General features: G+C 37.6%; 2 protein-coding genes across 3 annotated transcripts; both read left to right on the top strand.

The window, feature by feature from the left end:
* The first annotated feature begins 1,910 nt into the window (after positions 1–1,910).
* On the top strand, positions 1,911–7,003 carry cox8a (cytochrome c oxidase subunit 8A). Its single transcript, XM_084743056.1, has 2 exons — positions 1,911–2,090; positions 6,655–7,003. Exons 1-2 carry the CDS (start codon positions 1,977–1,979, stop codon positions 6,748–6,750), a joined length of 210 nt encoding a protein of 69 aa, XP_084599182.1. The 5' UTR covers positions 1,911–1,976; the 3' UTR covers positions 6,751–7,003.
* Positions 7,004–9,365: 2,362 nt separating this feature from the next.
* On the top strand, positions 9,366–15,970 carry LOC146311377 (glucosamine-6-phosphate deaminase 2). 2 transcript variants are annotated; one of them, XM_084742318.1, is made up of 7 exons: positions 9,366–9,449; positions 9,947–10,078; positions 11,653–11,754; positions 13,456–13,638; positions 13,738–13,922; positions 15,372–15,546; positions 15,649–15,970. In XM_084742318.1, the coding sequence occupies exons 2-7, from the start codon at positions 9,955–9,957 to the stop codon at positions 15,705–15,707; spliced, it is 828 nt and encodes a 275-aa protein (XP_084598444.1). In that variant the 5' UTR covers positions 9,366–9,449; positions 9,947–9,954; the 3' UTR covers positions 15,708–15,970. The 2 variants fall into 2 exon arrangements, with proteins under 2 accessions (XP_084598444.1, XP_084598445.1); XM_084742319.1 differs by having other exon boundaries at positions 9,383–9,449; positions 9,943–10,078.
* The last annotated feature ends 2,788 nt before the right edge of the window (positions 15,971–18,758 follow it).

Raw genomic sequence — 18,758 nt, 5'->3', positions numbered from 1 at the left:
GTCCTTCCCTGGGCCGTCCCAAGACCTATATATAGAAAGAGTATATATATATTAGGTCCGCATACAAAATCAGGTAAAACCACTCTACCACTGGGCTCGTTTGAGATGAACTGTATCCGCCTTGAAAGACGACGAGATCAGGCAGCCGCAACAAGAGGTGGAGACAGAAAGCTGTAGTCAAGTCGGACAGTTTTTAACAGACTTTAGAGAATATACAGGCAGTGACACTAAGACCCTGTTAGATCAGCTGTAGGCTACCTGTAGTCTGCAGATCACGCTCATAGTTGACAAAATAACGTGCGCTCTTGATCAGTGATTGAAACCAAAATACCAAAATGTTTGATAAGTCATTTATATGTATATAAGCGTTATTATCAGCCACAAAATATATGCTTGTTAACAGATTAAAAGTTCAATTCACAACATAAGATTAATATATCTAGTGTTAAATATTACAATTATGCAGAAAATTAGGATTTTACACAACACATAGTGTTTGTTGTCAAAATTAAGAGCCAATCAGAACCTGTCAGTGCAGCGATCACGGGACAGCCAGGTGTTTGTAGTCAGTGCAGAGGAACTGCGGCACCTGGCTCTGAGAACTGCGGCTGACTTGATCTTGTGAAGTTATCTTTGCCCACATCAAGTTGGACACAAATCTAACTGGCATGCAGTGTGCGGTGATCACCAGTGATAGATTCTGCTCAGGCCTGACTGATATTGTTTTCCTATGGGGAGAGCGGTGACGCCCAGCTCTCCGCTCCCACCCTTGGTGTGGCGCACCCCTCAAAATAGTCACTGAAGGCTGTGCTCAAAGTTCAAATTATTTTAACTTTGACTTCGGCTGTTCACACTCAATGAGATAGCAGCTAAATGTGATGATGCAGACAGAAGCAACAGATGTAAGCAGGGCAGGGAGGGAGTGACAGCCTAATCTATAGCCACACTCCTGAAATGTTTCAAAATAATGTGACTAACAATAATTTTCTTATGACTAGCAATAATTTTCTTGTGGCCTCAACTTATAGATCTTGTGGGTAATGCCTCATTGAAGCATGGACATGTTTTGGTCTCATTCTCTTACTAATTCATGACCATTTTTTCAAGAAATGCCACCAAAGGGACTTCGTAAAATCCAATGCTAAAGTTGGCTTAACAGTTTGTATGCCAGACAGGTATGCCAGCCTACCTCACGGTGAGCCAAAAGCAAATTTCTTATCATGTTAAGGCAGCTTTACATTTGAGTAAATGTAGACACAGTAAATCCTAAAACCAATACTGAGCAACTGTTTGCTTAAAATATCAGTGCAACAATGATTGGCTTATGCTTGGTAGATTTTGTCTAACACCAAATGCATGTGGCATGACTTAGAATAACTTTGGTCTTCAAAGTATTGCCAAGCCTTTTTTTTTAATGTAAAATCTTAGTACCAAGTAACTATTGAGCAGTGCAGTAAACTCTAAAATGTAGTGTAGTAGAAGTATACAGTAATGTAAAATTAATATACTTGAGTAAAGTACAAGTACTTCATAATTTTATGCACAGTTCTTAAGTAAGTCTTATTTCCCACCACTATCCTTGTATATTACTCATATTTTTCAGATTTTAGTTTGTTCTATGTGTATTTTCTATATTCTCAGATATTCTATAGATATTTACCTGAGTCTGCTAAGGATGTTCTTATACTGTGTCGTCAACTATTTTCATTTTGTTAAATGTTGGGTTTATTTTTTATTTATTTTTATATCTATTTTTCTTTCTGTCTGTTGGTGTTTACATTGACTGTATATTTACTTTCCAGTTCTATCAATCTATTGAGGAATCACACCTGCATATACTTCATGATCCAGTAGGTGGCACTGTGCGTCTCGCTGTGATTTCCGGTGAGGAGAAGAAGAGAATGACCTTTGCACTGATCCACTTCCTCTTCACGCCATAACCATCTATTTGATTCGAGAGAAGACAGCAGCTAAAGATGCCGCTCCTGAGGACCATCGCCAGCCGTGCTGCTCCAGTCATGCGGGGACACACCGTCTGTCAGAGGGCGAACATCTACACCAGACCGGCCAAGGAGAAGATCGGCCCAGTGGTAAGTCTGCTCTAAACCGCCCCGGGCTCGTGCTGACTGTATGGTTAGCTAAGCTCTATTAGCATTAGCTGTCCTTGGCTGACGAGGTCAAAACCAGCGACCAGTGCTAAAAGCCTTTACTTAATTACAAAAGTAAATGTGTGCAAACAACCAAAGTAACTGTTTAAACTGCAACAGTTTTATGACATATTTGAGGTACAGGGCAGCTCAGTATATCTATGTTAACAGTTTACTTCTCTCACCGAGTTAAGCTCAAGCTAACCCACTGAGCTAATGTTAGCCATGATATTTCCTCGAGCTCTTTACTATTAATAATGTGTTTATAAACTGTAAGTCAGCGTAATGGCGCCATTTTCAGCGGCACTTGTATATAAACGAGGGGAAACCAAAAGCCTTAAAATAGTTATTTCACTAAAAAAAGCTTTGTAATGTTAACCAATACTAGCACTAGTACAGGAAGTGGTTTGACTGTCTTCTGTAGTCTTCTTCTCACACGAATACGAAATATTTTGCTTGTACCACTAAAAGCGCTGAAGAATATTTTACTTTTAATACTATGTTGCCCCAGTAAAACGTTCTGTAATCTACGCTCTTAAATAGACATCAAACGAACAACATTTGAGACTGGAAAACTGCTGCATTAATGTTAATGTTAGCTGCAGCAGCAACAGTAGTAATGTAGCTGATCTCTTGTGTTATTTAGCAGCCCCTAGCTAATTTGAACCAGTGTGAGGACAGAGAACAATGGGTGTAAAAGCACCAAAGACCACTGCCTGATATGTGTCTGACTAAGTAATCTAAGCTCAAGGGATCATTTACCATCTTCTGTTGCTTTCCAATGGAGTTGCTGAGTTAGCTCAGGTTGATAACATGAGACATGATAACAGATCACTAGAGGAGAGTTGGTGACCTTTGTCTTAAAGGTGGATGATTGACTTAAAAAAAATTAACATGATAAAATCTTCCATTTCAGTCTGTTAGTAGTTTTTCATGACCTATTATACATAAACACCTGGAGAAAAAAGATTGAATTTATCGACTTCATTTATCATGGCATACAGGTAATAATGTTGATGTCAACTGAACAATGAAAAAAACAGACAAATAAATACATTTACATAAATAAAATGAGAATAAATGAATGATCACACAATGGCTCAACTGATATAGGATTTTGAGAGGCAGATATTGATATTATGATTTAAATAAATCCTTATATTGTCATACTGGTCCATATTCTTAATACAGAATATAGAATAGATACACAAACAAACAGACCGTTTGTGAAATGATCCTTCATTTGTGGCAAAGATGTCTAAGTGAGGCAGGATATTGTATAGTTTAACAATAAACTTTATTTTCCAGAATGACACCAGGGAACTGAACTGGTAAATTTTTACCTGTATTTTTAATTATTATAGACAACTGAAAATTAAAAATGCACAAATAGAGCAAAATATGTGTATATAATAAACTTGAATTGAGAAAAAGGATCAAATATCCTTAAGATACTGACTATAGAGCTATCAAATAACATTTATGCTTGTACCAATATAGACTAGGGATGTTTCTTGTTGACTAATTTCCCTGTTGATTAAATGCAAAATTTAATTTAAACTAGTCTAACACTAAGAAAACACTCAGAAAGCAGTTAAAATTTTGCAGAATTTATAAATTTATAATGTATACATTGTCCCCCCCAAAAAAATTGTTAATTTAAGAGTCATTTGAAGGCGTTAATCACAGTCTACAATCGCTAAATCATACTTTAAATGCTACTGAAATGTGCACTGCTTTGCGCTGTGCAATACAAGCCTTACACATGAACCTACAAAACATGACAGCTCACTAAAAGCTTCACCTTTTCAGACTGAAGAGGAAGACAGAGTCTACGGGTAAAGGACCCAAAGCTGATGTTAGCTGCCAGCCTGACACACAGTGTGGTTAACATTAGCAGTGCTAGCAGCAGCAGCAACTGCTCCACTTGCAAGTTTATGTCCGTGTCTGTGCTGAATGTGGGCACGTTTCTCCAGTCGAGTGAATATATATCAGCTTATTCTGTCACAGTCTACATTCAACATTATTTCCATTTTCTAGATTAAAACACTGCCAAACTGCGCTGGTTTTATGAGCTGTAATCTGTCTGACTTTGCTGATATAAACATCCAGGATTGCCAGGGTGATCAGGGCATATGTGCTGGGTGAGAGGGGCTGGTCTCTGACTGTGCCGCAGCCCCAACTAGTGGTATAGTGGTGCATAAAATCTTACTGGCAACAGATAATAATATTTCTGTTATTTAATTCATTAATTCATTTAATTCATCATTATACCTAATGATTGGCTGTTTGCAGGTTACTTGTAGGATGCTCTGTTATCACGGGATATGATAGGTTGTTTGTGCATCAGGGTGTATTCTTGTGTTCCTTCGTGACAGCTTGCATTTAAGGTAAACTGCTGAACATTTTACTGAACAATTTTCTTGTTTTCTTGATGGTGTTGATGTTGTATATCACTGTTTTGTCACACAGACCCTACCCTGTCTCTGTTTAAAGATGGTCTTTGAACAAAGGTCAAGAATGACCTTCTGTGCTCATAGTGGAGAATACCTGAGGAGGATGTGACTATTAGTATATCATATTGTTAAGTAGGGATATTAACTGGTAATGGGGTTGCTCAAGTTAGAAAGCAGCAGTCAGAGTAAGTTATTAATAACTTCCAGAAACATTGTGTACAGTAGATCACCTTGGGCCTTCCTCTGCCCCCAAGTGCACACACACACACACACGCTGCTGCAGCAGTACACACAGCCAGCTGGCACAGCAGCGCATGCATCATGCTCTGTGAGTGTGACAAAACCGGTTAAATCCTGAAACTGTGGACTGCAGCCAAACACCAGGCCAAAAACAATACAGTGTACCTACACATGGACTATGATTCTGTTAAAATTCATTGTTGCGTTATGAAGCAGGAAAAGAAGGAAAGGACGAAAGGGATAAAAAGCGAGAGAAGGCTTATTTTGTTTTTCTGGTATTCAACAATGAAGAACACGTTTAGAACAATTGGTTTGCTTGTGAAATAGCTTAGATCTTCTCATTACTGTGCATGGAGGAGAAGCACCATTCACTGTGAACAAATTGGTAAAAAAAATAAAGGCATATTGTAATTATTTGACTGAAATTGGAATTGTGATATGATTAGCGGGAATGATCATTTTAGCATTACAATTTTCATTTTTACTGCAAAAAAACTTTAAAAATCATTATGATGTGACATTTGTTGGGGTTTGTACGAAACAAACATGTTTTCTTTCATCTGAAGAATATGATTTTAAGGCCAGGGCATCTTTGCAGCACTACTGTATTTCATTATAATGTTTTTTTTCCCCACACATTTCCATTTTCAAAAAAAATCCGATTTGGCTCTGCGATTTGATTATTGCATGTGGCCATATTGCGATTTTAACTAGATTGTGATTAAATGTGCAGCCCTACTCTCACAGCCTCTGTGTTCCAGCAACAGGATCGGCTCACTGGAGACACAGTTGTGCTGCTATTGTGCTGCCGCAACGCATAAAGTTGGTGAACAAACTTGAGCAGAGCTGACGGAAAAATAAAGACACAAAAACATTAAAATTTCAGCACCTCTAAAAGACTGCTGCTTCAAAATGCATTTTCATGAAAGTTTATCTGAGACGTTCCAACTCACAATTGAACATTTGCTAAATATGATCTGTGGCTGAGCTGACACTGCCAAGCTGACCCGTAATTTACACCAGGCACGGCTGCACCGCGGTTTTGCTCCATCATGCCAGCGACTTCAATTTACACCAGCAGCGTTTCAGCAGCAGACCATTTTGCCCATCTGATTATGTTTACTTGCTCTGATTTTGTTGATTAAGTCCTCTTTCCTTGCTCTTTGTGCTTCTTCCATGTATAAGCAGGCTACGTAGTTAAATTGTTTATTTTCTGTCTGTCTTTATGATCGTGAGTCTGCACGGGGTCTTATATTTTGAAAATCAACTGGATTCTCCCCTGTTTTCCATGCCTGACTTCCTACCTGGTCAACCTGCTCTGTGGCAATTGACGTGCCATCTGTCAAAAATAGACTTGCTGCGTATTCTCTGCGGAGCGGAGTGTTTTCTGGGACGCTGCTGAGACGCACCACGGCGCTTCTGGTGTAAATTACAGCATTGACTAGAATGGCAGCATATCCCTCCGAGTGCCATGGCGCAGCCAACTGCTGCATCTAATGATTATTTCTATTATTGGCTAATCAATTGATTAATAAGTTAGTCTGTAGAGCGTCAGAAAATAGTGAAAACTGTCCGTCTCAGTTTGCCAGAGTTCAAGTTGACATCTCCATTAGTCTTGTTTCCGAGCAAAAGTCCAGAACACATAAATAATACAAACACCCAATACAAAAAAATTATAGCTAACCAAAAGAAGTTTTTAAATTAGACTGTCCTCCCAAGAAATCCTCATATAAACACTGATTTCACATTGGGGCCTTTGACAGACACTGATTGGCTATCAGCTGACTGAATCCTCTCTGTCTCTTGTCCAGGAAACCGCTGTTGGACTCGGCTTCTTCTCCTTAGCCATCCTGGGACCATCCGGGTGGATCCTGGCCCACTTGGAGGACTACAAGAAGAAGGAGTAAAGTGGACATTTTAGCAGTCTTACACCTGGTGCATCCAGCCTCCCGTCTCCAGTGACAACCTGGGACCATCATCATTACAGTACATTACGTTCCACTACAGAGAAAAATATGGAACAAGTTTTACCTTCACTCTTCTACCTCTCTGATAGTCCACTCCACATCCCAAACACAGACCAACTGTTTTAAAACAAATTGGATTGTACATTTTTCCTCTTAAGGAGCATGTTACAAGATTAAATTTTAAAGACAAACATGTTGCTTGTTGTGTATATTTTGTCTCCGTTTGATAAAGCTTTTCATTCAGAACATTACAGATTATTTTTAAGATTAATATGTGAGTTTAAACTAGATTTGTCAGCTGGATTGGATGCTTCCGTGTTTCAGAAAGTTTCAGGGTTTCATCCTAACAGAAACCTGTTGGACAGGATCCACTGGTTATCAGAGGAGCTCAAATAAACTGCTGATACAAAGGAAGGGACAAAAAGGAAAATATGGGGCAAAATCTGCAGATAATGCAGCCAGTCAGCCACACCCTGTGGATAAATAAGAGGACACTCATCGGTAGTGGTGAAAGACGACCCTTTAAAAAGCAGAAATGATGCAAAGATAAGCCATTGCAAGTAGCCCCTTTCTAAGTGTTAAATTACTGGCTGAAGTGAGGATGTATCATGTTTCATGATGTTTTCTGCAGAAAAAGTACAGTATTTGTGTAGACCTATTTTTTTTGTAAAGTAACATGAAATAGGAATACCTTATTGCCAACTATTTTGATGATAAATTATTTGTTTCTAGGAAAAAAATGTCAGAATACTCTGATTTCAGCTTCTTAATGTGAATAGTTTCTGGTGTCTTTGCTCCTCTATGACAGTAAACTGAAGCTTTGGTGCTTTTGCTCTTTGGGTTGTGAGTAAAACAAGACATTTTAGGACGTAATCTTGGGCTTTGAAAAACACTGACACAGTAATTATCCAATGGAAGGATCTTACCTAATTGTTTAGTTAAATCCAGGTGGTGACTTGTTTTTTTTTTTTGGCCAGGCATTGAATGTTTTTGTCTTAGTTGTAATTGAGGCCCAGATCCATAAAACTATGAGCAAAGATAATGTGAATATTTTCTTCAGATTTCTAGACGTCTGCATGTACAAATGGTTCTGTTATTTAAATCTCAACCTGATCAGAGCGTATGTTCGAGCTTCATATCCACTCTTACAATTATCCAGAAATTGGTGTAGAAATGCCATTGATCATCTGTTAGCAAATCAGTACTTGTGCCTTCACTCAGAGCTGATGAATGATGAATTTCATCACTTATAAATCATTATAAAACAGCTTTAATCGATGTCCCTCAGAGTGACTTTTCACAGAATGTTTTGTAGACTGCAGAAATACAATCAGTGGCAAATGGTGTTTTACTCAAGTTCCATCTTGCAACCTGTCATAATTGAGCATTAATTGATACAACCTGTCCCAACAAAACACAATACTATAAAAGAAAAAAAAGAACATGTTTCAATTTCTTAAACATTAATAATAAAATGATGGGAAGAAATGCATTTTATTATATTTTGATCAGTAGTAGAACCAGCTGAAGACACTTCTCCACAGTATAATTTGCTTTTATGGGTGATGAAAAATATTCAATATTAAGTATACTTTCAAAAACGAAAAAAACAACAACACTCCAATGCCAACCACCCTTACAACATCCAACACAAATAGGTGACAGTGACAATGTCATCAAATGTGATTGCATGAAAAAAGTGACGAGAAAATAGATGATAATAAAAATCAGATACGAGAACTGAAGAACTTCAACTTGACAAACTCAGTGATGGTGTTCTGCTTCATCATTGACTCCATCCTCTCCTCCTCCTCCACCATCTGCTGCCACTGCCAGGGACGACTGCAGACACGGCATAATTCACTCTGCTAGGAAGGCTGATCCTAACCCCTAATTTAAGACCTCTACTCCTCCAGGACCCTGTGATGTGCAGGTAAGACTGTGACCGACCCCTTCTGATGGGGGCACAAACTTTCTGAGAGATTTTTTTATTTCATGTCATGTTTCTTGACTTTCTGCAGATCTTGCTTTTTATGTCAGCTTTCTCTTATATTTACTATTATGCATCAAAATACCAAGGCACTTATGAAAACTTTGCCTGCTGTGGCTGATAATAGTAATAATAATAATAACAACAATAATAATAGTAAGTTTGTTATATTTTAATAGTATTTGATAAAGGAAAAATGTACATACCATACCATAAATAAAGCCAACAAATCATGTTGTCCACATGTAAGAGAACATACTTAATCACATAATTTTTAGATGATTTTTCAGTGAAAATGAAATGCAAAATTAGCATTCACATATCATTCAGCCCTACAATAAATCTAATTCTGATTCTAAACATTGCATGAGTAATTTTTTTTTATCAGCGCTGAAATAATGGCCAAATTTCCTCTTTCTTTATACATTTTCTATTTCAAATACTTCTCTTCTCGAATTTCACATTTTTGTTTATTTTATTTTATTTTATTTTATTTATTTATTTATTTATTTAATTACTTTTATTTTTGGCCCCCACGGACTTCCATACCTTCCAGTGAAATCACCTGACCGGTAGTTGACAGATCATATGACTTAACAGTCGTTTGCAGCACCTGACTTCTCCTTTGATAAACAGTGTGTTTTAGCAGGTAAAACACGTATTTTTTTAAACTGTGTTGTTCATGTTGATGTCTAATAAACAGTTTCAGATGAGCTGAGAAACGTACGCTCACCAGTCAGCTGTAAATTAACATTCAACTGAACTTAGAATCCGCTCTCGTTGAAGTTGCTTCGCTTGCTAACATTAGCCACTATCTCGCCAAACTCTATTGAAAAATCTCACAATTTAGCGGAGACCTGCTTATGGATAATGTTGACTGTTACGACCGTGTATTTCTGCCGCAGTGGTAGCCCTCAGAGAGGCAAACGTATATTTAAGAAGGTATTTAAAATAAATGAAGACATTGTACTGTAACTACTTTGATAAACATCCATCAAAGCGCACGTAGAGTAATCAGTTTTTTGAATGGAGATTGGCGTGGTGGTTTCTCCTTCAGATAACCACGGAACCAGTAAGAATTTTGTGATTGTTCTAGTTTTTCAGGCTGTAACGTTATTGTTTACTTCTTATTATTTATCTAGTAAGCCAGTACAATGAGGCTGGTGATTCTGGACGACTATGAGCTGGCCAGTGAGTGGGCAGCAAAATACATCCGCAACAGAATCATCCAGTTCAAACCCTCCGCTGACAGATACTTCACTCTGGGCCTGCCCACAGGCGAGTAACACTTACACAAACTCTGTTGTTCTGGTAATGTTAGTGATCAAACTATATCTGTAACTCCATAGGAGTTACCAAAGGGACAGTTCACCTTACCTCTAGTGCTATTTATCCATGTAGATTAGGGGTCTGCAAACTTCATGATCAAAAGAAAAAGAAATCAATTAAATTACCTGAAGATTTGTCCGTTTTTTAAAATTTGGCATCCGTAGCTAGCTTATGGAGACTGAAGAGGACCATCCACTGTCAAAATTTAGAGGAAAAGGCACTAAAGCTGGAGGCGTAGGCTGTGACAAACATTTTAGTTTACAAAATATTATAACTTTTTTTCTAAATTTGGTGTACAGGCCACACATTTTTACAGTTGGAGAATCACTTTATACTGGACAAAAAACTTGAGACAACTCAAAATTTCAAGGTAACACACTGCAATAGATGTTTGAGATTTGAGCCCAACTCAAACTTTTTCAGTTTTGAAATAAATTTTAAAAAGTTTTGCTGACCTATCATAGGATATCATTAGTTGAGATCATTTTCTTTTCTTGTTTAGATAAACTTCAATCTTTGAGTTTTAGAAGAAAAAAAAATTGTTTCAAAAATTGGTCATAGTGACCTGTGAAACTGATTTGTCATCATCTTGGTGTCTGAAAATTAAATGGTTTTAATTACAAATGTAAAAATTTTAAACATCATTCACTTTTACTCAATTATTTTGAAATACACAATTTTGGGGTTTCTAAAACTCAGAGATTTAAATGTATGTGAAGTAGTTCAAAGGCTAGTGCAACCTCATACAGTAAATGACAAACACAATGACAGCAAAACTAAAAATGTTTTTACAGTGTAGACCTACAACATTGATAAATGAAAATTAGAGTGTGGAAAAAAAAAAGTAATTCATTTCCATATATGTTTTGCTAAATCACAGAGAGCCACATGTGGCTCCAGAGCTGCAGGTTGCAGACCCTTTATCTAGACAGTTTTGGTGAGGATTGCAGAGTTTTAGAGATATCAGCTTTCTCTCTGATATAATGAGACTAAATAGCACTTTTCTTGTTGTGCTCAAAGCATCAAATATATACATTTGAAAAATTCAAAACCAGTGTCTCTTCCCAGAAATCATGACCTGGTTACTCAAGATAACCCACAGACCGTGTTGTGAGCAGTTTCATGTAGGAACTACTTTCTTTCTAGTAAAAAGAATTAGTTCGGGTAGATTCTTGGATTATCTTGGGTAACTGGGTCATGAGTGCCATCTAGTTCTGTTATATTGGAGAAAAGACAGACATCTCTACGGCTGATATCTCCAAAACTCTGCAACTCACATTAAAACTGTCTAGATGCATCTTAAGGGATGTATGAGCATGAACTGATGAAGCCTGCTCGGATGAGAGGCGAAACGTCCTTTAAGACAATTTTACCAGTCCAGTTGCGATCGATTTAATCCTTTAAGATAACTATGACCTGGATGAATGAGAATATTCACAGGCACATGTCTAGATGCATATATAGCACTACAGATGATTTTTGGGTGAACTGGGATGTATACTAACTTGTCTCGTGTCTTTCAGGAAGCACTCCGTTTGGTTGCTACCAGAAGCTAATAGAATACTACAGAAGTGGAGATATTTCATTCAAATATGTGAAAACCTTCAACATGGATGAATATGTAGGTGAGTGATAGGGCGACTGATTAAACTCTCAACTTTTTTCTCTTTTTTAGACTTAAACCTGTGCCGTTATGCTTCAGAATGAAGCGTTATAGAGAAGGCTACCATATAATTCTGGTGGGCATGTTTTAGGATACACCTTTTTGTCAACATTTATTTTGCTCATAGCAACCACAAGCACACAGAGACTACAAACACAACTCAACAGAGAAGAATGAACAGATGAAATCAGATGATCTCAACAAGCCATTTAACACAAATAAAAAGATTCAGAATTGGGGTAAATTTTCATTATTTATCATGATATACAACATATGGACAGGCTAATGAGATGGAAATTAGTGTGTTGGTAATTCTGGTGCAGCCATGTTTTCATTTCTTGTTAATCAGTGTCATACACTGTCCTTTCATAAATCAAATGAACTAAACTAAACTAATGCTGTTAAAGCAGTCTCCATCACCAGGGGGTTTCTGAAAAAAAAAAAAGTTTAGATGGTTTCATGATAGGGATAATAATTAAGAAGCAGAGTGTCATCTAGTCCAGTGTTCCTCAAAATTTTTATACCGTGTACCACCTCAGAAAATATTTAGCTCTCCAGGTACCATCTTACTGTTTTGTGTGATTTGGTGCTAGAGGTGCTGTGGTCAATTCACTAGTGCCTCTTAAGTTGCTACTAGCACAAGAACAAGTTCACTGTCATCCACTTCAGTTTCAATGCAACAGCTTCAAATACTCTCCTCCTGATCTGCACTTTTCTCTTTAATAGTTCCCATTTGGAGCGATTGTTTTTGAAGAATTATTTTTAGTCTCTTTATTTTAGCTCTGCTTACCATTTTGCCGTCAAAGTTTAGCTCGTATCTTCTGGTAATCGTGGATGATGATGATGAGTATGATGATAGCAGATTGATACTGAGACAAGCCAAAACTTAGTTTAACTTAGTCATCTCATATTTTGTGTGTTTTCACTCAAAGAAGTATGGTGATATATAAATAAATACATTACATAAATAATATATTTTTGAAATAATTTATTTAATTTTAAGAAAATGTTTCTGATTTTCCTCTGCGTACCACTAGACCACCAGGGGTGCACATACCACAGTTTAAGAATCTAGGATCTAGTCCCACTATATTGCAGAGAAGGCAGACATCTCTACAGCTCATATCTCCAAAACTCTGCAACTCACACCGAAACTATCTGTTTGGATATGTAGCTCTACAGACCAGGGGGAAAATAAATATTTTTGATATTGGGGCGACTTGTTTGAGGAGGTGGCACTTGAGAGAAAGCCTCTGGCATTAAATTGAAGACAAGCTATCACTTCACACCCTCATACCTTGTTAGATATTGTCAGTCTTTGTTGTGCAGTAGATGCTTTAGAAATGTTGTGTAGTAATTACTCGGCAGACTCTCTCTGCTCCAACCTGCTGCATTCACTTGTACTTAAGTTTCAGTGTCTTCAGGCCAGAGCAGCCTGATGCTCTTCTGTGTGGAGAGAGTCACAGAATGTCAAGTACAAGCCCTGAGGAGCAGCACTTGACTGTGCAGTGATTTAAATCCCCTCTATGCTGGGTGATAACGGCAATCTTGCATTCAGTGTCACATGTGTGAATTAGAGTTTATCTAACCCTTAAGATAACCTGGAGGCAGGATTCATGGCACTGCAGCTCTTAGATAAAAAAGTGCCCCTCTCTTTCTGCAGGTCTGCCTCGTGCTCATCCAGAGAGCTATCACTCCTACATGTGGAACAACTTCTTCAAGCACATCGACATCGATCCAGCCAACGCTCACATCCTGGATGGAAACGCAGAGGACCTGGAGGCAGAGTGTCAGGCGTACGAGCAGAAGATCGCCGAGGCCGGAGGGATCGAGCTGTTTGTAGGAGGTCGGCAAGGGATTTTATTCTGACACGTGTCATCAGTCGGACAGAGCTTTCCCTCTGAGCTCAGTCTCTGTCCTCTCCTCTCTCGTTGTCTCTGTGTAGGTATCGGCCCCGATGGTCACATAGCCTTCAATGAGCCGGGTTCCAGCCTGGTTTCCAGGACCAGAGTGAAAACCCTGGCTAAGGACACCATCGTGGCCAACGCTCGTTTCTTTGGCAACGATCTCTCCAAGGTTCCCACCATGGCTCTGACTGTGGGCGTAGGAACTGTCATGGACGCCGAGGAGGTCAGACTGAAAGGAAGCTAATTATAATATTCTGCAATAGATATCCTCTCTATCAGAGGTGGAAGTAACTAAATACAAATACTTTGTTACTGTACTTAAGTACTTGAGTTTTCAGGTATTTGTAGTAGCAATTTTTAACTTTTGCTTCCTACATATGAACACAGAATCTGCACTTTCTACTCCTTATGTTTTCAAAACAGACTCAGTGCTTTACTTGTAATGTCTTTGAGGGGAATTATTGATTATTTTTATTTTGTGTTGTTGTACACCAACCTAGATATGACAATATTCATAGAAAAGACAATTTCTTGCTGTTGCCATCAGCGCATATCACACAACGGATTTATCAAGACAAAAAAGACAAAACAAGATGAAATACAGTGTGAAAGATGAAAACGAGAAATAATATAAAAGACGTAACAAGACAAAGAACAACAGAAAATGTTGCAAGCAAAAAAGATGAAACAAAAAACAACATAAAAGACTTAACAAAAGCTAAAAACAGTCTAAAAGACAAAACAAAAACAAAACCAAAACCGTAAAATACATAACAATACAAAAAAAGACATAACCAGATGAAAAACAACATAAAAGATGTAACAAGATGAAGAATAACGCAAAAGACATAACAAGATGGAAAAAACATAAGACATAACGAGACAAAGAGATGTAACAAGATGAAACACGTACAATGTGACGGCAGGGAAAACTATGTAAAAAATACAACAACGATGAAAAATAAAAACAATTTCAAATAGTTAACAAGACAGAAAAGACGCAACAATAAGAAAAACAATGTAAATGATGCAACAGGACAAAAACAAACTTAAAATACATAACAAAACAAAAACAACGGAAATGACATAACAAGATGAAAAACAATGTAAAAGATGTAACAAGACAAAGAGATGCAACAAGGTGAAATACTTCATAAAAGATGCAACTAGACTAAAAACAACATAAAAGATGTAACAAGACATAAAAGAAAAAACAAGATGAAAACAATGTAAAAGATGTAACAACATGAAAAACGACATATCTAGATTAAAAGAACAAGACGAAGAGGCTGAAACAGACAGAGGGAGACTCGACAGAAGAAAAAGGGTGAGCTTCGGTTAGTTTTGCACAGAAACAGTCAGTAGAAACGTCCTTCAGATGACGACTTTTTACTTTTATACTTTGAGTACATTTCAGAGCCTGAACTTTTTCACTTTTACTGCAGTAAACAAGTTAAATCAGTGCTTCTACTTTTAGCAGAGTGTTTAATTACACATATATCTGTACTTCTTCTTAAAGACAGAATGTGTGGACTTTTGCCACCACTGTCTTCCATTTGTACAGACCTTAAAACTGTCCGTTTAAATAAGATCATATATATATTAAAAGCACATGTTGCCTAAATGTTTCCACGTTCCTGGCTGTATAACCCTGCTGTCGTCCTCTGCTCAGGTGATGATTCTGATCACAGGAGCACACAAAGCCTTCGCTCTATATAAAGCCATAGAGGAGGGAGTGAACCACATGTGGACCGTGTCGGCCTTCCAGCAGCACCCGCGAACCATCTTCGTCTGCGATGAAGATGCCACCCTGGAGCTCCGAGTCAAAACCGTCAAATACTTCAAAGGTAACAACAACACTAACAGCGCTGTCCTTATTCTGAGAAGTATTCTGGTTAAATCTAATGTACGTTTTCTGTCTTATTTTACCCTTTTTGTTTTCATTGTAGGTTTAATGCATGTTCATAATAAACTGGTGGACCCAGTGCTCAGCATTAAGGACCAGTAAACCAGAGATCACCAAGGAAGAGAACTCAAGATGGTCAAAGATTCCTGCTACATGAACAGACAGCCCTAACACTGTGGCACTGCTGTTTACCTGAGGGACTGTAGACAGTGTTTGAGTGACCGTCCTGACCTGCTGAACTGTTCATTCATACACTCGATCTGCCTCTGGATTGTTACCTTCAGACTGTTTGGATCTGTAATGAGAGGTAAATGATCAGGTATGTTGCATTGTAGATGTAATCATGAAACGGCTCAACAGTGGAGACTCACTTTGCATTTAAAAGATAATACCAGATTTTTTTTTTTTCAATCACAGCTGGAGGTCCAGGACTCTCTTTTCTCTCTGTGAATCAAACAGTACTGTATACTGTATATTTGATAACTTTTCTTTATGTTAGCTTTGCTTTATCATCAATGATTATTCTCCTAATTGGCCATTATCCAGGAAGCATACTGCATGTTTATTGGTGATCAATGGGCAACTTTGGAACTTAGCACTAAATGAATGTAAAGAAAAATGACATTTGATCAAACAGTTGCTTTTGTTTGATGTATCCAAGGAATGTGAACTGCATTTGACCTGTTTAACATTAATTGGTAGGGCTGATTAGTAGAGATTTAATTTTAACTAGTAGAAATTACATTATTACTTGTTGACATGTTTATTTACAAGGACAGTTTGCCCCAAAGATGAAAATACATATTTTTCTCCTGGTGTGTAGTGCTGTTTATCCATCTAAATTTTTTGTGCGGGAGATATCGAAAATCGCTGGCGCTCAGCTTGTGGTGCTCAAAGAGCCAAAAACAGCCTTTGAAAAACTCAAAACTGGTGTGTTTTTCCAAAAAATCACGACCCGGTTACTCAAGATAATCCACAGACTTTGTTGTGAGTAATTTCAGTTTCATTCCAAAATCTGCTGGAACTGTTTTCTTTTCTACTAGAAAGAAAGTAGTTCCAGTAGATTGAACTGCAGGAAGAAAGTAGTTGGTTTTTTCATCAAACTGCTCACAATAAGGTTTGAGGATTATCTTCAGTAACTGGGTCATGATTTTTGGAACGAGACACTAGTTTGAAGTTTTCAGATTGATTTTCTTTTTTAGCTTCTTGAGCACCACAAGCGGACGCAGCACAGCGCAGAGCAACACGAGTGGGCAGGAAGTCAGACACAGAAAAACAAGACAGAAGCCGGACAATTTTCAAAATAAAAGACCCTGTGCAGACTCGATCATAAAGATAGTCAGAAAAGAGACTATTTAATGATGTAACCTACTTATCCATGGTAGAAGCACAGAGAGCAAGGAGAGACGACCAAATCACCAAAATCTGAAGAAGTCAGAATGATCAGGTGGGCAAAATGCTGCTGGTGGGGGCTGCAGACATGTGGAGGATGGATGAAAAATGTGGCGCTGACATTCTGTGTCCAGTGAAATTGAGTTGTTAGTCCCATTATATTGTAGAGAAGGCAGACATCTCTACAGCTAAAATCTCCAGAACTCTGCAACTCACACCAAAAAAATTAGATGTATAAACAGCACTGCAGGCCAGAGGAAAAATCTGTATTTTTGATGTTAGGGTGGACCTTTAAGATGTTGGTAAAACAGTTTTGACATGTTACATGTTACAATATATATTTTCACATGCAGGAATGACATTTCAATTGGTCATGTCACTTTACTGATATCTGTAATTATAGATGTCTGGTTTCTTTTTTACAAGTAAGAATAGCAATCATAGACCTCTACAATTAAATTTCCACAAGTTTCCTTTAAAAAGGGACTGTGACCAGTGGAAATGTCATTTAGTATAAAGTCAGCCTTGACAACATTATTTACCCCAGTGACAAACAAATTCTTATCAAATGCAGCAGCGTCTGGATTCATGATGCATCAGTTCAACACTTGATTTGTCTAATCAGGATGTGTTTGCAGCCTTTTCTTTATTCTCTCCAGTGTGATGCTGTGATTCCTCTCCATCTTTAGTCGGTCAGTGGTTACAACATTCCTTCCTTGGGTTTCTTTTATTCTGATGTCACTCCTCTTGTTTATCAGCCTGTTACAGTTACGACTTCTGGTCAGTGTTCTTGCACATATACTGTAGTTTTTAACTCTTTATTTTCTAATGACAATAAAACACTTTGATAAGAATCCCTTGTTTCATACGTATCAGTCTGGAAACCACTTTTGTCCATTTTAGTTGTGTTGCAGTTCCATAGTTTTCCACAGTGGGGCAGTCATTCCTAAGATTTCAAACTAAATGATGAAAAGCAATGTTCCTCAAAAATACCTTGTTTTTATTATTTGTCAGTCATCAGTGACAAAAAAACCCCCCACAAGGGTTGGAGGTGTATCTCAACAAGTAACCTCTATCTGTTTCCTAACTATGGAAGAGAGTTAGGGCCAGGAATAAAGGAAAATAAGGAGAGATAGAAGAGTTACTGACTTACTTATTCATTCTGTTGCGTTTCAGTAAGTTTAAATTTTGAGAAAAAAGATGAAATACCATTTTGACTTTATTCTGAAAATGGTATTTCCATTTAATTCTTCAAATTAAGAAAAGACAATCTTCCTCCTTGAGCTTATTGTTATTATTATTATTATTATTATTATTATTATTATTGTTATTATTATTATTATTATTATTATTATTATTATTATTATTATTATGTTTTTACTGAAAGTTCTACTTTATTCTCAGCATTTCAACTTTTTTCTCAGAAGGCATAATAAAAACCATCCCTGAGCGCTTCCTCCATAGCCTGGAGTGTAACCTGGCCTGTTCCGTTTGTTCCACAGATAAAATCTATTAAAGGATGATGCCACTGATGAATAGAGAGAGTGTTTAGTGGTTTCCACCTGACTGCCAACATCTTTGTTTTCCAGCAGCAGTACATGCTGACAGCCACAGCTACGGTTAAGATTCTGCCTGAAGTCATTCAGTAACATCTCTGAGAGCAGCCGGTCTCTGAAGTGATTGTTTCAGATAGATGTTTTGTACTGAATCGTAGTTTTTACTGTGAACAACACAACATTGACTGCTGAACTGAGTTTTTAA

This window comes from Lutjanus erythropterus, chromosome 18 (genome assembly GCF_056507025.1).
Source record: "Lutjanus erythropterus isolate fLutEry1 chromosome 18, fLutEry1.hap2, whole genome shotgun sequence".
Classification (NCBI taxonomy): Eukaryota; Metazoa; Chordata; class Actinopteri; order Lutjaniformes; family Lutjanidae; genus Lutjanus; species Lutjanus erythropterus.
The sequence above is the reverse complement of the archived record's forward strand: the minus strand, read 5'-3'. Positions and strand labels throughout refer to the sequence as shown.